Source organism: Ornithorhynchus anatinus, chromosome 2 (assembly GCF_004115215.2).
Source record: "Ornithorhynchus anatinus isolate Pmale09 chromosome 2, mOrnAna1.pri.v4, whole genome shotgun sequence".
Lineage (NCBI taxonomy): Eukaryota > Metazoa > Chordata > Mammalia > Monotremata > Ornithorhynchidae > Ornithorhynchus > Ornithorhynchus anatinus.
Window position 1 is genome coordinate 26,000,279 of NC_041729.1, and position 19,960 is coordinate 26,020,238.

The 19,960-nt window shown below is 54.1% G+C and overlaps 1 protein-coding gene across 3 annotated transcripts; it reads right to left on the reverse strand.

Annotated features, from left to right (window-relative positions):
- Window positions 1-6,559: 6,559 nt before the first annotated feature.
- BCKDK (branched chain keto acid dehydrogenase kinase) lies at window positions 6,560-14,647 on the reverse strand. 3 transcript variants are annotated; one of them, XM_029057701.2, is made up of 13 exons: window positions 14,547-14,647; window positions 13,906-13,969; window positions 13,608-13,811; window positions 12,651-12,719; window positions 12,451-12,561; window positions 10,746-10,793; window positions 10,450-10,569; window positions 10,220-10,318; window positions 9,718-9,791; window positions 9,198-9,326; window positions 7,907-7,996; window positions 7,636-7,794; window positions 6,560-7,493 (listed from the first exon to the last, which is right to left on the reverse strand). In XM_029057701.2, exons 3-13 carry the CDS (start codon window positions 13,791-13,793, stop codon window positions 7,349-7,351), a joined length of 1,230 nt encoding a protein of 409 aa, XP_028913534.1. In that variant the 5' UTR covers window positions 13,794-13,811; window positions 13,906-13,969; window positions 14,547-14,647; the 3' UTR covers window positions 6,560-7,348. The 3 variants fall into 3 exon arrangements, with proteins under 3 accessions (XP_028913534.1, XP_028913535.1, XP_028913536.1); XM_029057702.2 differs by lacking the exon at window positions 14,547-14,647 and adding an exon at window positions 14,314-14,350; XM_029057703.1 differs by lacking the exon at window positions 14,547-14,647 and adding an exon at window positions 14,048-14,066.
- Between the last annotated feature and the right edge of the window lie 5,313 nt (window positions 14,648-19,960).

Sequence of the window (19,960 nt, forward strand, 5' to 3'; positions counted from 1 at the left end):
GCCTCAGTAGGGCAGCTCCCTTTCAGTTCCAGAGTCCCGTGGGTAATCTCAGGATCTATGGGCCCCTCCTGTCCCGACCCCCCTCATCTGAATCCTGGAGGGATTTTCTTTGGATTTAAGCTCTAGCTCCACAAAGCTGAGAACCTGGGGAGCCCGTCGGTGGGCCGGGATGGTCTCTATCTGTTGCCGAATTGTCCGCTCCAAGCGCTTACTACAGTGCCCTGCGCACAGTAAGCGCTCAATAAATATGACAGTGAATGAATAATAATAATGCTGGTATTTGTTAAGCGCTTACTATGTGCAGAGCACTGTTCTAAGCACTGGGATAGATACAGGGTCATCAGGTTGTCCCCCGTGAGGCTCCCAGTCTTCATCCCCATTTTACAGATGAGGGAACTGAGGCCCAGAGAAGTGAAGTGACGGGCCCACAGTCACACAGCTGGCGGAGCCGCGATTCGAACCCCTGACCTCTGACTCCCAAACCCGTGCTCTTTCCCCTGAGCCACGCTGCTTCTGAATGAATTCCATCATATTCATTAAGCGCTTACTATGTGCAGAGCATTGTACTCAGCGCTTGGGAAAGTACAATACCACAATAAACAGTGACATTCCCTGCCCACAACGAGCCCACAGTCTAGAGGGGGAGAGACAGACGTCAATACAAATAAAGAAAATGACAGATATATTGCAGAAGTGCTGTATGCGGGGGAGGGAAAGAGCAAAGGGAAAAGGGCGACGAAGAAGGGTGTGGGAGATGAGGGAAAATGGGGCTTAGTTTGGGAAGGCCTCTTGGAGGAGACGTCTCTTTAGTAAGGCTTTGAAAGAGGGTAGAGCAGCGTGGCTCAGTGGAAAGAGCTTTGGAGTCAGCGGTCATGGGTTCGAATCATCACTCTGCCACTTGTCAGCTGTGTAACTTTGGGCAAGTCACTTAACTTCTCGGGGCCTCAGTTACCTCACCTGTAAAACGGGGATGAAGACTGTGAGCCCCACATGGGATAACCTGATTCCCTTGTGTCTACCCCAGCGCTTAGAACAGTGCTGGGCACATCGTAAGCGCTTAACAAATACCAGCATTATTATTATTATTAATTCCCGCTCCGCCACTTGTCAGCTGGGTGACTTTGGGTAAGTCACTTCACTTCTCTGGGCCTCACTGACCTCATCTGTAAAATGTGAGCCCCACGTGGGACAACCTGATTACCTCGTATCCTTCAGCACTTAGTGCTTGGCACATAGTAAGCACATAACAGATACCATTATTTTATTATTATTTGAGGAGGGAGGGCGTTCCAGGCCAGGGGCAGGACGTGGGCCTTCTTGGGTTCTTCTCCTTGGCACTGCAGAGATTTGGATCCCACAGCTGTGCTTCTTGCTCCGTCCCCGGAGAACAGGAATCCTGGAAGAAAGGAAATGAGACGCTGCGGGGTGAGATCAGCTCCCCCCTCATCCTTGTGCTCCGAGAGATTCTTCCTCTGGGACAAAATCATTCCCACCGCACTGTCTGGAGCGGCGTGGCCTAGGGGGAAGAGAGCACGGGTCTGGGAGTCCGAAGGACCTGGGTTCTAATCCCAGCTCTGCCGCTTGTCTGCTGTGTGACCTTGGGCAAGTCACTTTACTTCTCTGGGCCTCAGTCGGCTCATTTGTAAAATGGGGATCCAGGCTGTGAGCTCCATGTGGGACAGGGACCGTGTCCAATCTAATAATAATAATAATAATGTTGGTATTTATTAAGCGCTTACTATGTGCCGAGCACTGTTCTAAGCGCTGGGGTAGACAATCTGATTAATTTGTAGCTACCCAGCACTTAAGAAGAGTGTTTGGCACATAGTAGGTGCTTAACAAGTACCATAATTATTATTATTTTCAGCTCCCCCTCGGTCTTTCACTGTCTTCATGCTCTGAGTCCCCCGACTTGAGGTGTACGAGTGGGTCGGGAGGAAGGAAGATCTTCGGGACATTGAATATTCCTCTGCAGAGGAGCAGTCTTCCCCACCCCAGGCTATTTTACCACTTAATATTCTACCTCAGGTAGCAAACATCCCTGAGCTTCCAACCCCCGACCCCAAAGCAGGATGGCTCCCTGTTCTCTCTGCACCTCGCTCTCCAAATATTCTGATGATAATAATAATAATTGCGGTATTCGTTAAGGGCTCACCATGTGCCAGGCGCTGTACTAAGCACTGGGGAGGATACAAGCCAATGGGCTTGGACACAGTCCCTGGCCCACATGGGGCTCACGGTCTCAATCCCCATTTTACAGATGAGGTAACTGAAGCGCAGAGAAGCGAAGTGACTTGCCAAAGGTCACACAGCAGACAAGTTCTCCATCCCCAGAGCAAGCTCATCTTCCTTTCTTATCAGCTCTGTTCCAGGAGCTGAAGGAAATTTTGCCTCCAGATGCATTCCGGCTTTCAGATTCTTCCCTCTGGCTGCCCCCACCCCCACCCCGCCACCTTTCTCCCACCGTTCTCAGCCCTTCAGTCCCTCTTTTCTTAGGTATTGATTAAGCAGTTGTGTTGAACTCTCCCAAGTGCTTAGTACAGTCCCCTGCATTCAGAAAGTGGTCCATAAATATGATTGATACAAGCCAGGCACTGTACTAAGTGCTGCGGTAGATACAAGCTAATCAAGTTGGACACAGTACCTGTCCCATATAGGGACAGGTTTTTGTCATTAACACTCCCAGTCTTAATCCCCATTTTACAGATGAGGTGACTGAGGTACAGAAAAGCGAAATGACTTGCTCAGAGTCACACGACAAATGGCAGAGCCAGGCTTAAAACCCAGGTCCTCTGATACCCAGGCTCAAACTTTCTCTGCTAGGCCATGTTGCTTCTCCTTTTGTGGGAATGCTGAGGGCTGGAAGGAGGAAAAAGAGCAGGGGGGAATGTTGGGGTGTCCCCCTCCCCGTCCCCAGAACCCAGGTATTCACCCCGTCCCCACAGCCCTTATGTACATGTCCCACACTCTGCCATTTCCCCCATCTGTAACCTATTTTAATGTCTGCCTCCCCTAAACTCCTTGTGGGGAGGGGTCATGTCTGGCAACTAACTATTGTATTCTACTTTCTCAAGTGCTTAGTACATAATAATGGTATTTGCTAAGCCCTTACTATGTGCCAAGCACTGAGAGTTCTCTTGCTTGGCCATGGATCCGTCAGTGCGGCGGCGGGAAAAAGCCAAAGCCAAGGATTCGGCTAGAGAAGGCCAAGCAGAAGTCAGCCCAGCAGGAACTAAAGCAGAGACAAAGGGCGGAGATGAGCCTCAGAAGTGAGGTGTCCATCCCCTTGATTCTATTTATCCTGATAATGTTGTCTTGTTTTGGTTTCGTTCTGTTTTGCTCTGCCGTCTGTCTCCCCCGATTAGACTGTTGAGCCCGTCGTCGGGCCAGGATGATCTGTTGCCGAACTGTACATTCCAAGTGCTTAGTCCAGTGCTCTGCACATAGTAAGTGCTCAATAAATACTATTGAATGAATGAATGTTCTAAGGGTGGGACGCACACACAAGGTAATCAAGTTGTCCCACGTGGGGCTCCCAGTCTTAATCCCCATTTTACAGATGAGGTAACTGAGGCACAGAGAAGTTGAGTGACTTGCTCAGTCACACAGCTGACAAGGGGCGGAGCCGAGATTAGAACCCACTCCCAAGCCCATGCTCTTTCCACAGAGCCACGCTGCTTCTCATAGTGCTTAGCGCTTAGTAAGCCCTCAATAATGTGATTGATTGCTTGCCTGATTTCCTGGCTCTGGTTGGCCTTTCCCTGCCAAGCCCGGCTCGCCAGAGCACAGGCATCTTGCTCCCACCTCTCCGGATCCCACTCCTTTCTAAGTCACTTAACTTCTCTGTGCCTCAGTTCCCTCATCTGTAAAATGGGGATTAAGACTGTAAGCCCCACGTGGGACAACCTAATTCCCCTATGTCTACCCCAGCGCTTAGAACAGTGCTCGGCACATAGTAAGCGCTTAACAAATACCAACATTATTATTAAATCCAAGTCATTTGCCCCAAACCGCAATTTGTCAGATTTAGGATGCAAATGTCAATGTGAAATGAATCACTCACTTTCAGAAAGCAGACGTGGGACAACGCTCACCCACCCAGCTTACTTCTGCGTTCCTTCAGTCGGTTTTTTTCCCCGGTGCTGTCCCTCCCCCAAAGTTACTATTGAACAAAATCTCCCAGAATAAAAGGTCAGGGAACGGGATCGAAGAACTAGAGAGGATCGGGGGAGGCCTCGGGAGCTGAGAGTTAGGAGGCAAAGGGGAAATACGTACCTAAGGGTGCTAGGATTTGAAGAACCGGGGAGGTGGGTGAGGGTATAGAGCGGGGAGGCAGATGAATTAAAGTTTTAAGAAACAGTATCCTCCAAGATTGGAGCTGAGCCCTTGGAAAGGGTACCTCCTCTCTTCCCTCCTTGGGCACCGATTGTGAGAATCCACAAAGACGGAGAGGAGCTGTAAGGGAAAACTGGGTAAAAAGGCTTGAACACACCCAGAGGAAGGATGTTTGTGTAAGGGGGGATCCGCTGAGCAATTGCTTCAGGCTCCACGGCTACAGGGCCAAAGCAGAAGTGGTACAGGGATGACGATGGCCGATCTGGGCCTGCTGAAACACGGGGAGCCCCTCTCTTGCCGCATCAGTTCCCCCACCGAGCCTCACACCCCCTACCCCGACCCTGCTGCCAATTCAGCTTCCAGTCCTGCCCTACCCTGGGCCGATGGCTTGGATGGCACAGGCCGGCGACCAGAAAGGAAGGGGAGGCTATTAGCCGAACTGATTAGAGATGTGAAGCGCCCGCATCTCCAGTTCGGGGCCAGGTTGGTTCCCTCCTATTTGGAGACCTCCGTGGGGCAGAAGCCGACAAAACAGCCTCCCCCTGTTCTCATGCCACCGTCCGGTCCTCCAGACCGTAAGCTCCCTGTGGACAGGGATTATGTCTGTTACACTGCTCTGCTGTACCCTCCCAAGCGCTTAGTACAGTGCTCTGCACACAGTAAGCGCACAATGTGACTGATGGACATCCTCCTTCTAGCGGGCTCTTCCATCCCGTTCCTCACCAATTCTGTCCCCCGTAGAAAAGAGTTGATTTTCATCCTTCAGAAAACCTGTCAAAGATTCATCTCTTCCAAAGCCCCCACAGCAGGCCAGTTCCTTTCCCTTTATTCTTCCCCGGGCTGGCACCCGTCCCAGGTGTCCCAACCCTTGGAAGTTGTGGATCCCAACTCCCGGCTTGGGAATTCCTGGGAGACCCTCAGTCCAGTAAAGGGGGCCGGGCAGTTTCCGGCAGGCCGCGCCCCGTTTACAGGCCTGGAGCCATGTTGATTTTTAAAAACAGCAACGTGCTTCCCCCCCCCCGCTACAGAACTGGGAGAAATCGAGGCTGGGCAGGCACTATAGTTTGTGAGAGGAAACAGTTCTTAGGTTGAGGTCCTGAAAGGGCCTTTTTTTCAATGGTATTTTTTAAGCACTTTGTGCCGGGCACTGTTCTAAGTGCTCAGGGTGGATGCAAGCGAATCAATTTGGACACTGTCCGTGTCCCACATGGGGCTCACAGTCTTCATCCCCATTTTGCCGACGAGGTCACTGAGGCACCGAGAAGTGACTTGTCCAAGGTCACACAGCAGACAAGTGGTGGAGCCAGGATTAGAACCGAGGTCCTTCTGACTCCCAGATCCATGCTCTACCGGCTAAGTCACACTGCTTCTCTAGACTGTAAGCTCGTGACAGGCCGCGAACATGTCCGCTAATTGTTATACTCTCCCAAGCACTTAGTACAGTGCGCTGCACGTAGTAAGCGCTCGATAAATACTGTTAACTGAACGACTGATTCCCAACATCAGTGGGATGGTGCCTCCAGCTAGCTCATGGGACACAGTGGTGGTCTTGGAGAGAAGCAGTCAGGACACCCCTCGCAAAACAGAATGAGACTCACATACACCCCTTCGGGCCCAGCCCCCATCATCGCTCCCAGGGGGTCCCCAGGGGTCCACGACCCCCAGTGAGGCGGCCGCGCTCCGGTGCCAGAGGCCGGACGTGAGCAAAGGGCTGAAATGGCGACAGGAAGGGGAGGGAAGCCAAGGAGGGTGAGGAAGGTCCCCGCCAGGGGCTTCTCCGCTACCAACACAGCTCCCAGGTAGGAGGGGGAGGGTCCTTCCTCCCCAAGAGATTTGAGGAAGTCCAGGAGAAGCCCTGGAGCCCCCAATAAACGCCGGCGGTGAGCAGTTAAGCGCAGCTGAGAAGGTGGAGCAGGTCAGGAATGGGAAGAATCCCTGCTGCCGCTGATTGGGGTGGGGGCTTCTACACTACTCTGCATCAGCCCCTAAAGCTTCAAAAGACAAAACGCAAAGCCCTAACCAGCGGAGACCCTGACCAAGCCGAATGGAGCAGGAGGGGTAGAGGAAGGTGGGGTAGGGGAGAGGGAAGGGAAGGCCAGGGGGCTGAGGGGTGCAAGATGAGAGTAGCGGAGGGGAGGGGAGGGAGCGGAGGGAGCTGGGGGCTGGAACCCCAGTTTCCTCCCCTCCCCGCCTCCTCTAGGACACACACACCGTCCCCCCGGGGGGGCTTTCGAAATGTGCACTTTAATCATCCGAACACGGCAAGAGGTATGGGGGTGGGCCTCAGGGAGGGTCTCGCGGACCCCCCTACGCCCCTCCCCGTAGTAACAAGGGTGGAGCCAGAGCCCTGAGAGGCCCAGCCCTCAAACGGAAATGCAAACCTGAAAGGCAGTGGCTGAGAGGACCCTGCTCTCCCGACCCCCCTTGGGAATGGACGAGCCTGAGAGATGGGGGGGGGGGGGGGGCGGTTGGGGAAGGGAGCGGGTGTCACCCTTTCCAATATCAGACTCTATAGGGAGAGGGAGGTGGTCAGGAGAAGCAGGAGAGGGTCTCTGAGTAGCCAGAGGGCAGTGCCCAGGCTGGTGGGGGGAGGGTGTGTGTGAAGGGCAGGGGCATTGGTGGAAATAGAAGGTGCAACAGTCAACTGAGAGGGAGGGCGGAGGGGTTTCCGCAGGTCACAAGAAAGTGAGCGGCAGGCAGCGGCCGGTGGGCCCGGTAGCCGCGGGTCTTGAGGAGACCGGGGCTGGGGGCGGGTGGGGGAGGAAAAGTGTCCGGCCAATCGTGGAGGGATGGTGGGGAGGGGAAAGAGAGTCAGGTCCAGGGTCACGGGAGGACCTTGGAGAAGGGATGTGGGGCGTGTATGTGTGTGTGTGGGCGTGCTCGTGCTGTGGAGGGGAACGGGGCGTTCCCCCAAGACCCAGGGAAGATCGGGGTGGGGAAGGAGAGATCCGGAGTCCGGCGAGCCCTCAAGGCCCCCGGGCCGTAGGTAGAAGCTCCACAAGGATCCGGGAACTCAGATCCGGAAACTTTCCTCCTTTCCGTCGATGTGTCGGAGCCGGAGGTAAACATCTGTCCCGATGCCCTGGAGGGACTGGATCCTCAGGGAGCCGCCCAGATACTCCGCATAGGCCCGGGACGTGGGCAGGCCGAAGCCAAAGCTGCGGGGAGGGGAAGACGCAGAGACAGAGACACAGAGAGAGAGAGACAAAGGGACGGGGAGGGGGCGGTGGCTGCGTGTGGGTCGGCCCACCGCAGCCAAGCAGACCGCGAGCGGCAGCTAGCTCTGGGGAAGAGCCTCACCCATGCATGGGGCCGGTCTGGCCACTGCTGTTCATGTCCATTTGTCCGAAGAGAGGGTTGATGCGGGGGTCCTGGGCGCTGGCCTCCGCCGTGGTGAAGTGGTAATCCATGACTTTCTCCAGGTGGTGGTGGGGGATGCCCCCGCCCCGGTCCGAGATCCTGAGCGACAGAGCCCGGCCCCGCTGGTCTCGCCCTGGCCCCCCCTTTTCCCTCTCGCCCCTGCCCACCCCCTCCGCCCCCAACACCCCAGCTCCTGCGTCTGGGCTCACACCTTATGATCAGGTCGATGTCATTGTTGGCGATGGTGATGACGATATCGGGAACGTTGTAGGGAGTGTCTAGGTGGCTCTCCATCGTAGCCCTGGGCGGGGAGACCAGACGTGGGAGTTGGACCTCCCGATCGATCGATCGTATTTATCGAGCGCTTACTGTGTGCGGAGGACAGTACCAAGCCCTTGGGAGAGTTCAACCTAACGGAGTTGGAAGATACGTTCCCTGCCCACAGTGAGCTTAGAGTTTAGAGGGGAGAGACAGACATTTACAGAAATGAATGAGAGATATGGACAAAAGTGCTGAGGGAGAGGTGAATAAAGCAAATCCAAGCCCAAGGGGGATGCAGGAGGCAGAGGGAGATGGAGAAATGAGGGTCGAGTCTGGGAAGGCCTCTTGGAGGAGATGGGCCTCCGATAAGGCTTTGAAGGAGGGGACAGTCACTGTCGGATATGAAAGGGGAAGGGTTTCCCACGCCAGAAGCAGGTCGGAGACACCTCCCGCCTCCCACCTCCATCCATCCCCACTCCGGTCTCTCGGCTCCGGTGTCCCAGCTCCAACCCGGCAGACTCTGGCCTCTCAGCTCCACCCGTCCCACTCCAGTCTCCCAGTTCCAGCTCACCTGGCTCCCGTTTCCCAGGTCCCAATCTAATAATAATAGTAATATTTAAGGGCTTACTATGTGCCGGAACTGTATTAAGCGCTGGAGTAGATACAAGATAAATCGGGTTGAACACAGTCCTGCCCCACCTAGAGCTCCCCATTTTACAGGTGAGGTAACTGAGGCACAGAGAAGTGATAATAATGATGGTATTTGTTAAGCGCTTACTATGCGCCAAGCACTGTTCTAAGCACCGGGGTAGATACAAGGTCATCAGGTGGTCCCACCCGGGGCTCACAGTCTTCATCCCCATTTTACAGATGAGGGAACTGAGGCACAGGGCAGTTAAATGACTTGCCCAGAGTCACACAGCGGACAAGTGGCGGAGCCGGGATTAGAACCCACGACCTCTGACTCCCGAGCCCGGGCTCTTTCCGCTAAGCCACGCTGGTTCTCTGGGAGTGAAATGACTTCTCCGAGGTCACCCAGCAGATAGTGGCGGAGCCGGGATTAGGACCTGGGTCCTTCTGACTCTCAGGCTGGTACTCTATCCGCTAGGCCACGCCGCTTCGCCCAACCTGCCAACTGCAGCCTCTCGGCTCCAGCGCCCACAGCCCCGAGCCCCCGTCCCCGTGACCCGGAGTTTCGGTCACTAGAGAAGCCCGGAGCACGGGGAAGGCAGGACGCTCACCTCATAGCATTCTTGAGCAGCTCGGGAAGGATGTAATCCAGCGGCATCGGGATGAACGGGAACCGTGCGGCCACGTGCCCGTTGATCCGGACCCGCGGGGCGTTCCCGTACTTGTGTTCACACAGGCGCCTGCGGGGAGGAGGGTGGTTGGGGGCAGGGAGGGGGCATCTGCGGGGACTGAGCAGCTCTCCACCTCTGCCCCCCCCAGGTAGGGCAAATCCCCCCATCCTGCCTTGTTCTAGGAAATCAGCTGGTGAGGACCAAAGCAGCCTGGCTTGGGCTGGGGAGGGAGGGAGCCGAACTGTAGCACTTGTGAGCAATCCTGGGCTCCCCTGGCTTCACGCCCCCCTCGCAGGGTCCCAACTCTCCCCTCCACACCCAACTCACTTCCCTTTCAGATTGGGCCGGGCCTTCCGGCTTTCCCGTCCGCCACAGGGAGGGCAGCATCGATCCAACCCCTTCCCAGCTCCACAAACCCAGGGCCAGGGCTCGGGAACCCAGGGGCTCCTTCTCCTCTCACCTGGCAAAATCCACCCACTTCTCAATAATCTTCTTTGGGGAGAGGCGGGTGCAGATGATGCCGACAAAGTCCGGCTGCGGAGACGCATCGTTATCAGATCGGGTCGCCCGAACCGGTTCCTTCCTCCCAGCCCCAGCCGCCTCGATTTGGGAAACAGGTGTCTCTGCTTCCTTCTGACCGACTCCCTCCCCCTCCCGACCAAGATCGGATTCACGTGTCTCCGTGTTTTCCTGGCTCAGACACCATCTGCTCGGGTCTGCGGCTCACGTTCCCTCCCGGGAGGCTCTGTCCTCTCCTCACCCTGACTGAACCCACGTGGCTCCTCGAGGCCTCGTCCAGTCCGGTGGCGGCTCACACAGTCACCCAGTCCTCATTGGCCACCGCCAGGATCTCAGCCTTCCGCCCTCGGCCGCCTCTAGACACTGCCCAGAATCTAAGGATCCTCCACCCCTCACCCGACTTTCCCTCAGAAGCCAGGTGTCCCGCCCCCAGCCCCAGGCACCTTATCTTCATGGAGGGCCAGGTGGTGAGTTGCCAACATTCGAATTCCGAGCCGCGAGGTCAGAGTCTTATCCAGGAAATACCGGACCAGCTTCTCATCCTGCCGGGATGAGACCCGGGAATTCCGCACCTCCTCCCCGGCCCCGGCCCGCCCCACGGCCTTCCCCGTCAACCTCCGCCTTCCCGTCGAGTCCCGGGCGGCCCGCCCCCTCGCTCTTCTGGACCTCTGACCTGGATGTGCTTTCGGCATTCCCGTAGACCTTCAGCCAGCAGGGTCACCACATCCTTGTGGTCATCCAAGAGCTGACGCACTAGTTGACAGTACTGAGCCTCAGCCGCCTGATCCTTGATCTGAAAAGACAGGCAGGGAGGGAGGGAGGGAAGGAGGAAAGAAAGGCGGAGTGAGGGGGGGAGGGAAGGGAAGAGCCCCCCGCTCCAAAAACCCAGCCCCCAGGGTCCTCCCCTGACCCCCGGTGCCCCTCCTACATCCTAGAGACTCAGCTCCAACCGCCTGCAGGATTTCTCACCGGAGCAAAGTCACTGAGCTTCTGGAAGGCCCGGATGTAGAGTTCATGCTGAAAGGAGAACAACAGGATGAGGGGATGGGGGGGCACCTCTAATGTCTAGGGAACAAGCCTTCCGGGATGACACTTTGGGCTGAGATTTTGGTAGTTTCTCATCTCCCTACCCTATTTCCTCCCCACTTTCACTCCAAGAAGTAAAAGCACCCGGTAATCACACCCTTATCTACATACACACTTATCTGCTTCTATCTTTAGCATCCATCTCCCCAGCTAAGTTATAAGGTCCTAAGGGCGGGGATCCTTTCTTCTAGTTCTAGTGTACTCTTCCAAGTGCTTAAAAGAGTGCCCTGCCCATGGTGGGATCCCAATAAATATTACGGATGGATTGGTTTTTCTCAAAAGTGGCCCAAAGCCCACTTTTGTCCACCTCCCCCACACTCTATTTTCCCCATTCTTCCCTCCTACCCAGATTTCCTAGATTCTTCTCTATTTCTACAACTCTTCAACAGTTTGTCTCTCACCTCTCTCATACGTCTTCATTCTATTCTCTCACTTCCTCCAGATCTAACTATTCCTTGCCTCCCCCAGCTCCTGCTCCACCTCCAAATGGTGGTTTCCCTTTCCCTCTGTTGCCACAATCTCTTGTCCAAACTACATCTTCCCCGCTTCAGCCACCGTCCTACAACTCCACATCGCGTACGGAGATCTCTCTTCACTCTGACAACTTCGAGTCCTATCTAATTCCCATCCCTTTCCCCAGTAATCCGATTCTTTTCCCTCTTCCTGGTCCTCCGTTCCTCCCTCAACTGGGCCTGGCAGCGTCTCTCTCGCATCCAAATTCCCACTCCACCTTGCTCTCCGACTCCCCGCATCCCCCAGTAATCGCATCCTCCCCCTTCTGCTTCCTTATCTTCATTTGTCCCCTCTTTTTTATTTTTAATGGTATTTTTTAATGGCACTTACTATGCGCCGGGCGCTGTAATAAGCGCTGGGGTTGGATACAATCCTGCCCCACATTCAGCTCACAGTCTAAATCGGAGGATTCAATCCCCGTTTTACAGGTGAGGTATCTGAGGCACAGAAAAGTCAAGTGACTTGTCTGAGGCCACAGAGTGGACAGGAAGCGGAGATGGGATTAGCACCCAGGTCCTCTGACTCAATCAATAGATGATGTCTATTGAGCACTTACTGTGTGCAAAGCACTGTACTAAACGCTTGGGAGAGTAAAACAATATAACACATTCCTTGCTCATAATGAGCTTACAGGAACTCAAGCTTATCTAATATTAAGAGAGAAGAGACTCCAAACCCGTGCTCTTTCCACTAGGCCACCGAGAGACGGTTTCTTCCCAAACCCCTCCGGACTAACAGCTACTCTGTGTCCCTAAATCACGCGACTCTGACGGTTTCCTCTTCACTCTTCCACCCAGAGAAGGCCAGTTCCGCCCCACCCCCTCGCCTCTGTCCCTCGCACTTCCCCTACACTCCTCTCCCATCCCAGTCGTCTGATCCTTTCCCTTTCCCCTTCTCTTCTCAACGAGTAGGGCCAATTTTTTCACTCTCACCTTCAGTTATCTCTCTCTACCTGAAATTTTGCAATGCTCCTCCCCCCAGAGGCACTGGACGGGGGGGATTCTCCTCCTTCCCTGGCAGTCTGGGGAGCCGCACCCTTCCCCCCAACCCCTTCCCCAACCAAGCCGGGCCATACCACATGTAGGATAGTGGGATTGCAGCCGATGATGAAGGGCAAACTCCGGAAACCCTTGATCCGGTGAGCAATGCGGACGGGGAGCTCGTGGTGGAGGTATCGGGCACTTTTCTGGAAGGCACGGGAGAGCGGGGCGGTTAGGACAAATTACCCCGGGGAGGGTGCAGGGGACTGGATGCCGAGGGTCTGGGGCCTCTTACCAGCAGGTGGCTGCCATCCTGCGATCGTCCAGAATACAGCATCGTTGTCGGGGTGAGACGGACCGAGGCCTGGAGGAAGAGGCAGAGTGAGCTCTTCCCAGAGCCAGCGTTGCCCCTCTGCTACACTCAGCTGACGTGACACGAGGACAGACGAAATAAAGGTCATCCCTGGGGTCATCTAGTCCACTCTTCTGTCTCCAACAGCGGCTTCTTCCAACAGGGAGGAGGCCCCCGCTGGACGTGCAGACTGATGCTTTGGAATCTCATACCTGTCACCCCCCAGCTTTTCCCTCTACGTCCCATTCTGGTCCAATAAGTCCACAAATTTATCTAAACCTCACGCCGGCCCAGAGCCCGCGGCACACCTAGAAGCAGCGTGGCCTAGCGGATGGAGCCCGGGGCCTGGGAATCACCGGGACCTGGATTCTAATCCCGGCTTCGCTACTCGTCTGCCGTGAGACCCCGGACCAGCCATTTCACATCTCTGTTGCCTCAACTGCCTCATCTGTAAAACGGGGATAAAGTCCGCGAGCCCCAGGTGGGTCCTGACGATCCGTCCGTCCGTCCCAGCGCTCGCTCCGGGGTCCGGCGCGTAATAATAATAATAATAATGTTGGTATTTGTTAAGCGCTTACTATGTGCCGAGCACTGTTCTAAGCGCTGGGGTAGACATAGGGGAATCAGGTTGTCCCACGTGGGGGCTCACAGTCTTAATCCCCATTTTACAGATGAGGGAACTGAGGCACAGAGAAGTTAAGTGACTTGCCCAGAGTCACACAGCCGACAAGTGGCAGAGCTGGGATTCGAACTCATGAGCCCTGACTCCAAAGCCCGTGCTCTTTCCACTGAGCCACGCTGCTTCTCCAAGCGTGCTTGGAGAACGCTGCTGCTGCTTAGCCGCTTACGCTGCTTAGCAAGCGCCGCGTAAATACCGTTTAAACGAAAGGACAGAAAAACCTTCTCGGCCGCAACGTCGATGGCCGACTGGTTGTAGAAGGAGGTCACGGTCTTGGATCGTTCCCGGGCCAACTCCGCGTGGTGCACGTCGGTGGCTGAGGTAGAGCGGAAGCGAAGGGCGGGCGAGAGGAGAGGCAGGAGCAGGGGCCCCCGCGGGCCACTCGCCAACATCGTCGCCAGCAGCATCCTCCGGCCGGGGGTCACCTGGGGACGCATCGGAGGCGCGAAGCCGCTGAGCGGGAGAGGCCCGCGCCTCCGACGCGTCCCCATCCCGGGGTCCCGAGGCCACCTCTCTTACCTCAAAGGAAGGAATGAGTTAGGGAGAGAGGCGCTTGAGCCAGAAAGGGGCTAGTGGTGCCCATCTGTGGAGAGAAAGGAAGAGCCAGGTGGGAGCAGGTGGGCCCAGGGGTGACCTGCCCCGTCGGCCCCCTCCTGCTCACCATCATCCTCATCCTCTAGGCCCAGGGGTGGGGGACAAGGTCCAGGGTGGGGTGGAGCTGCTCGAGGGTCTGGGGGTCGAGGGGTCTGGTCTGCCCCTCCTTTCCCACCTCCTCCTCTTCCTCCCTCCCTCCTGGAGGCCGGCTGGTCCCGAGCAAGGAAGGGCCCTCCCCCACCCGACTGGAAGCCCCCGGAGGGCAGGGCGGATCGGCATCGGCGGAGGCCAGTCCCCGCCCCACGAGACGCCAGCCTCGAAGGAGCAAATTACCCTCCACTCATTCTTGGAGGTGGGGATGGGGGAGCCCCTCCGGGCGCCCCCGGGGGGCAGGACGAGTGGTACCGTCCACCCCCCCCCCCCCCCCCGCCCCTGGTAGGCTCCCGTTAACCTCCCCGGGGCGCCCCCACGCGCCGGCGCAGTGGTAGAGCCCCTCCGAGGCGGGGAACGTAAGCCCCCGGAATGGTCGATTCGGCGCGGGGGGCGACGCCGGCCGCCGCACTTACCGCCGGGGCCCTGGAGAGGGGGGGAGCGTCGGGTGGTCGGGCCCGGCCGGCGGAAGAGGCGGACGGGGCCGAACCAAGCCGCCTGCGCCTTCGGCCGCCTCCTCCCCCCTCCCCCCGCCCGTGCGCCGTGACGTCATTAGCGCGGGGGGGGGGCGCACGAAGCAGAGCCTTTCGGGAATTGTAGTTTTTTAGGGCGTCGTTAAGGCCCAACCCGGGCCCTTCCCCTCCCTCCGCCTGTGCTCATCCCTATATATTATTTATCGTCCTATTGCTTTTCTTAATGAGGTGCCCATCCCCTTCATTCTCTTCAACTTCATGCTGCGGTCTTGTTTTGTTCTGCTTGACGTTTAGTAATAATAATGTTGGTATTTGGTAAGCGCTTACTAGGTGCACAGCGCTGTGCTAAGCGCTGGGGGAGATGATGATAATAATGTTGGTATTTGGTAAGCGCTTACTAGGTGCACAGCGCTGTGCTAAGCGCTGGGGGAGATGATGATAATAATGTTGGTATTTGGTAAGCGCTTACTAGGTGCACAGCGCTGTGCTAAGCGCTGGGGGAGATAATAATGATAATAATGTTGGTATTTGGTAAGCGCTTACTAGGTGCAGAGCACTGTGCTAAGCGCTGGGGGAGATAATGATAATAATGTTGGTATTTGGTAAGCGCTTACTATGTGCAGAGCACTGTGCTAAGCGCTGGGGGAGATAATGATAATAATGTTGGTATTTGGTAAGCGCTTACTATGTGCAGAGCGCTGTGCTAAGCGCTGGGGGAGATAATGATAATAATGTTGGTATTTGGTAAGCGCTTACTATGTGCACAGCGCTGTGCTAAGCGCTGAGGGAGATAATAATGATAATAATGTTGGTATTTGGTAAGCGCTTACTAGGTGCACAGCGCTGTGCTAAGCGCTGGGGGAGATGATGATAATAATGTTGGTATTTGGTAAGCGCTTACTAGGTGCACAGCGCTGTGCTAAGCGCTGGGGAAGATAATAATGATAATAATGTTGGTATTTGGTAAGCGCTTACTATGTGCAGAGCACTGTGCTAAGCGCTGGGGGAGATAATAATGATAATAATGTTGGTATTTGGTAAGCGCTTACTAGGTGCAGAGCACTGTGCTAAGCGCTGGGGGAGATAATGATAATAATGTTGGTATTTGGTAAGCGCTTACTATGTGCAGAGCACTGTGCTAAGCGCTGGGGGAGATAATGATAATAATGTTGGTATTTGGTAAGCGCTTACTATGTGCAGAGCGCTGTGCTAAGCGCTGGGGGAGATAATGATAATAATGTTGGTATTTGGTAAGCGCTTACTAGGTGCACAGCGCTGTGCTAAGCGCTGAGGGAGATAATAATGATAATAATGTTGGTATTTGGTAAGCGCTTACTATGTGCAGAGCACTGTGCTAAGCGCTGGGGGAGATAATGATAATAATGTTGGTATTTGGTAAGCGCTTACTATGTGCAGAGCGCTGTGCTAAGCGCTGAGGGAGATAATAATGATAATAATGTTGGTATTTGGTAAGCGCTTACTATGTGCAGAGCGCTGTGCTGAGCGCTGGGGGAGATAATAATGATAATAATGTTGGTATTTGGTAAGCGCTTACTATGTGCAGAGCGCTGTTCTGAGCGCTGAGGTAGATTAATAATAATAATAACGTTGGTATTTGTTAAGCGCTTACTATGTGCAGAGCGCTGTTTTAAGCGCTGGGGGAGACACAGGGTCATCAGGGGGGCCCACGTGAGACTCACAGGCTTAATTCCCAGTTTAGACCATCAGCCCGTCGTTGGGCCCGGACGGTCTCTAGCTGTTGCCCAATTACTCGTTCATTCAATAGTATTTATTGAGCGCTTACTATGTGCAGAGCACTGGACTAAGCGCTGGGAATGGACAATTCGGCAACAGATAGAGACAGTCCCTGCCCATGGACGGGCTGACAGTCTAGTCGGGGAAGACAGACGGACAAACCGATAGCAGTAAATAGAATGAAGGGGATGGACACCTCATTAACAAAATAAATAGGGTAATAAAAATATATACAAATGAGCACAGTGTTGAAGGGAGGGGAAGGGAGAGGGGGAGGAGCGGAGGGAAAGGGGGAAGAGCAGAGGAGAGGTGAAGGAGGGGGCAGAGAGGCAGCAGAGGGAAAAGGGGAAGCTCAGTCTGGGAAGGCCTCTTGGAGGAGGTGAGCTCTCAGTAGGAATTATCCATTCCAAGCGCTTAGTCCAGTGCTCTGCACCTAGTAAGCGCTCAATAAAGACTATTGGAGGAATGACTGAATGACGTTCACCTCTGACCGTGGTGAGGCTGGGTGCCGCCTCTTTCCTGTTTGTCGTATTTGAGTTCATTCACGTGCATTTATTGAGCAATTGCCCCGTGCAAAGCACCCTACTTAACAATAATAAATATATTATTTTGCAGATGAGGTCCCTGAGGCACAGAGAATAATAATAATGATAGCATTTGTTAAGCGCTTACTATGTGCCAAGCACTATTTTAAGCGCTGGCATTAGACACAAGGTCATCGGGTTGTCTCACGTGGGGCTCACAGTCTTCATCCCCATTTTACAGATGAGGTCACTGAGGCCCAGAGAATAATAACAACGATGGCATTTGTTAAGCGCTTACTATGTGCCAAGCACTGTTCTAAGCGCTGGGGGAGAGACAAGGTCATCAGGTTGTCCCACGTGGGGCTCACAGTCTTCATCCCCATTTACAGACGAGGCAACCGAGGTACAGAGAAGTGAAGTGGCTTGCCCAAGGTCACACAGCTGACACGGGGCAGAGCCGGGATTAGAACCCATGACCTCTTATTCCCAAGCCCGGGCTCTTTCCACTGAACCACGCTGCTTCTGCTTATACTTACAATATAACACCAAATATACACATTCCTGACCACAACAAGAGGGGAAGGCAGACATTAATATAAATAAATAAATACACAAGTGCCAGGCCCTGTAATAATAACAATAATAATATTTGTTAAGCGCTTACTATGTGCCAGGTACTGTACTAAGCACCGGGGTGGATACAAGCAAATCGGGTTAGATCCAGTCCCTGTCCCACATGGGGCTCCCAGTCTCGATCTCAACTGTATATATTTTCGTTACCCTATTTATTTTGTTAATGAATTGTACATCGCCTCGATTCTATTTAGTTGCCATCGGTTTTTACGAGATGTCCTTCCCCTTGACGCTGTTTATCGCCATCGTTCTCGTCTGTCCGTCTCCCCCGATTAGACCGTAAGCCCGTCAAACGGCAGGGACCGTCTCTATCTGTTGCCGACTTGTTCATCCCAAGCGCTTAGTACAGTGCTCTGCACATAGTAAGCGCTCAATAAATACTATTGAATGAATGAATGAATTTTACAGATGCGGGAACTGAGGCACAGAGAAGTGAAGGGACTCGCCCTAGGTCACGCAGCAGACAAGAGGCAGAGTCAGGATTCCAACTCATGACCTTCTGATTCCCAGACCCGTGCTCTATCCACTATGCCACGGTGCTTCTCACTGTACTAAGCGCTGGGATAAACCCAAGCTAATCAGGTTGGACCGGGTCCCCGTCCCCCAAGGGCTCACAGTCTTCATCCCGGTTTTACAGATGAGGTAGCTGAGGCACAGAGAAGTGAAGTGACTTGCCCAAAGGTCGCACAGCAGAGCGGGGATCAGAACCCCGGTCCTTCTGACTCCCAGGCTCCTTGTTTTATCCAGTAGGCAACATTGCTTCTAGGCCCTGGATTCTAATTGGGAAAGCAGCGTGGCTCAGTGGAAAGAGCCTGGGCTTCGGAGTCAGAGGTCATGGGTTCGATTCCCGGCTCTGCCCCTTGTCAGCTGTGTGACTGTGGGCAAGTCACTTCACTTCTCTGGGCCTCAGTGACCTCATCTGGAAAATGGGGATTAACCGTGAGCCTCACGTGGGACAACCTGATCACCCTGTATCTACCCCAGCGCTCAGAGCGGTGCTCGGCACATAGTAAGCGCTTAACAAATACCAACATTATTATTATGATTATCCCGATTCTGCCGCTTGCCTGCTGCGTCACCTTGGGGAAGTCACTTCACTTTGCTGGGTCTCAGTTTCTTCGTTTGTGAAATGGGAATTCGATACCTGTCCTCCCTCCTAGATTGTGAGCCCAGTGAAGGGCAGGAACTGGGTCCATCCTGATTACCTTTTATCTACTCCCATGCTGGACTCAGAGCTTAACAAGTGCCATTATTATTTCATTGTAAGCAATAAACTCTGTTGTTCACAGTTCTGTCCAACACAGAATTCCTCCTCTTCCCGCCCAAACCCTGTCCATTCTCTGACTTTTCCTCACTGTAGACAGCACCACCGTCCTCCCTGTCTCACAAGCCATAACTCTGGCATTATCCTTAACTCATTCAATCCACATATTTAGTGTCACCGCATCCCATTGTTTCTACCTTTACATCGCTAAAATAATAATAATATTGTTGGTATTTGTTAAGCGCTTACTATGTGCACAGCACTGTTCTAAGCGCTGGGGGACATTCAGGGTAATCAGCTTGTCCCACGTGAGCCTCACAGTTAATCCCCATTTTACAGATGAGGTAACTGAGGCATTGTGATTGTGATTGTGTTATCTTGCTTTTGTCCGTCTGTCTCCCCGGATTAGACTGTGAGCTCATCATTGGGCAGGGATGGTCTCTATCTGTTGCCGAATTGTACATTCATTCAATAGTATTTATTGAGCGCTTACTATGTGCAGAGCACTGGACTAAGCGCTTGGAATGGACAGATCGGTAACAGATAGAGACAGTCCCTGCCCTTTGACGGGCTTACAGTCTAATCGACGGGCTTACAGTCATTCCAAGCGCTTAGTCCAGTGCTCTGCACATAGTAAGCGCTCAATAAATACTATTGAATGAATGCATGAAGAAATACGATCACACGAATGAATGATGTGCATACAGTAAGCGTATGTTTAGACCGTGAGCCCGACGTTGGGCGGGGATGGTCTCTATCTGTTGCCCAATTGTCCATTCCAAGCGCTTAGTACCGTGCTCTGCACGTAGTAGGCGCTCAATAAATACGATTGAATGAATAAGCGCTGCGTGGCTCAGTGGAAAGAGCCCGGGCTTGGGAGTCAGAGGTCATGGGTTCGAATCCCGGCTCTGCCACTTGTCAGCTGCGTGACTGGGGGCAAGTCACTTCACTTCTCTGGGCCTCAGTGACCTCATCTGGAAAATGGGGATGAAGACTGTGAGCCCCACGAGGGACAACCTGATTCCCCTGTGTCTCCCCCAGCGCTTAGAACAGTGCTCTGCACATAGGAAGCGCTTAACAAATACCAGCATTATTATTACTAATAATAAATACCAACATTAAATAGCACTGTGTATTGAGCGCTACTTGGCCCGTGCTCTGCTGCCACCGTGTGGCGTTGG

Bases quoted from the DNA above. Each gene is read 5' to 3' on its own strand.
- BCKDK (XM_029057701.2), bottom strand. From the start codon at position 13,793: ATGCTGCTGGCGACGATGTTGGCGAGTGGCCCGCGGGGGCCCCTGCTC. The intron at 12,720-13,607 runs GTTTTTCTGTCC...CTCTTCCTCCAG, and splicing joins TCGACGTTGCGGCCGAGAAG to GCCTCGGTCCGTCTCACCCC. The intron at 7,795-7,906 runs GTGTGAGCCCAG...TCTGTCGCTCAG, and splicing joins GACATCGACCTGATCATAAG to GATCTCGGACCGGGGCGGGG.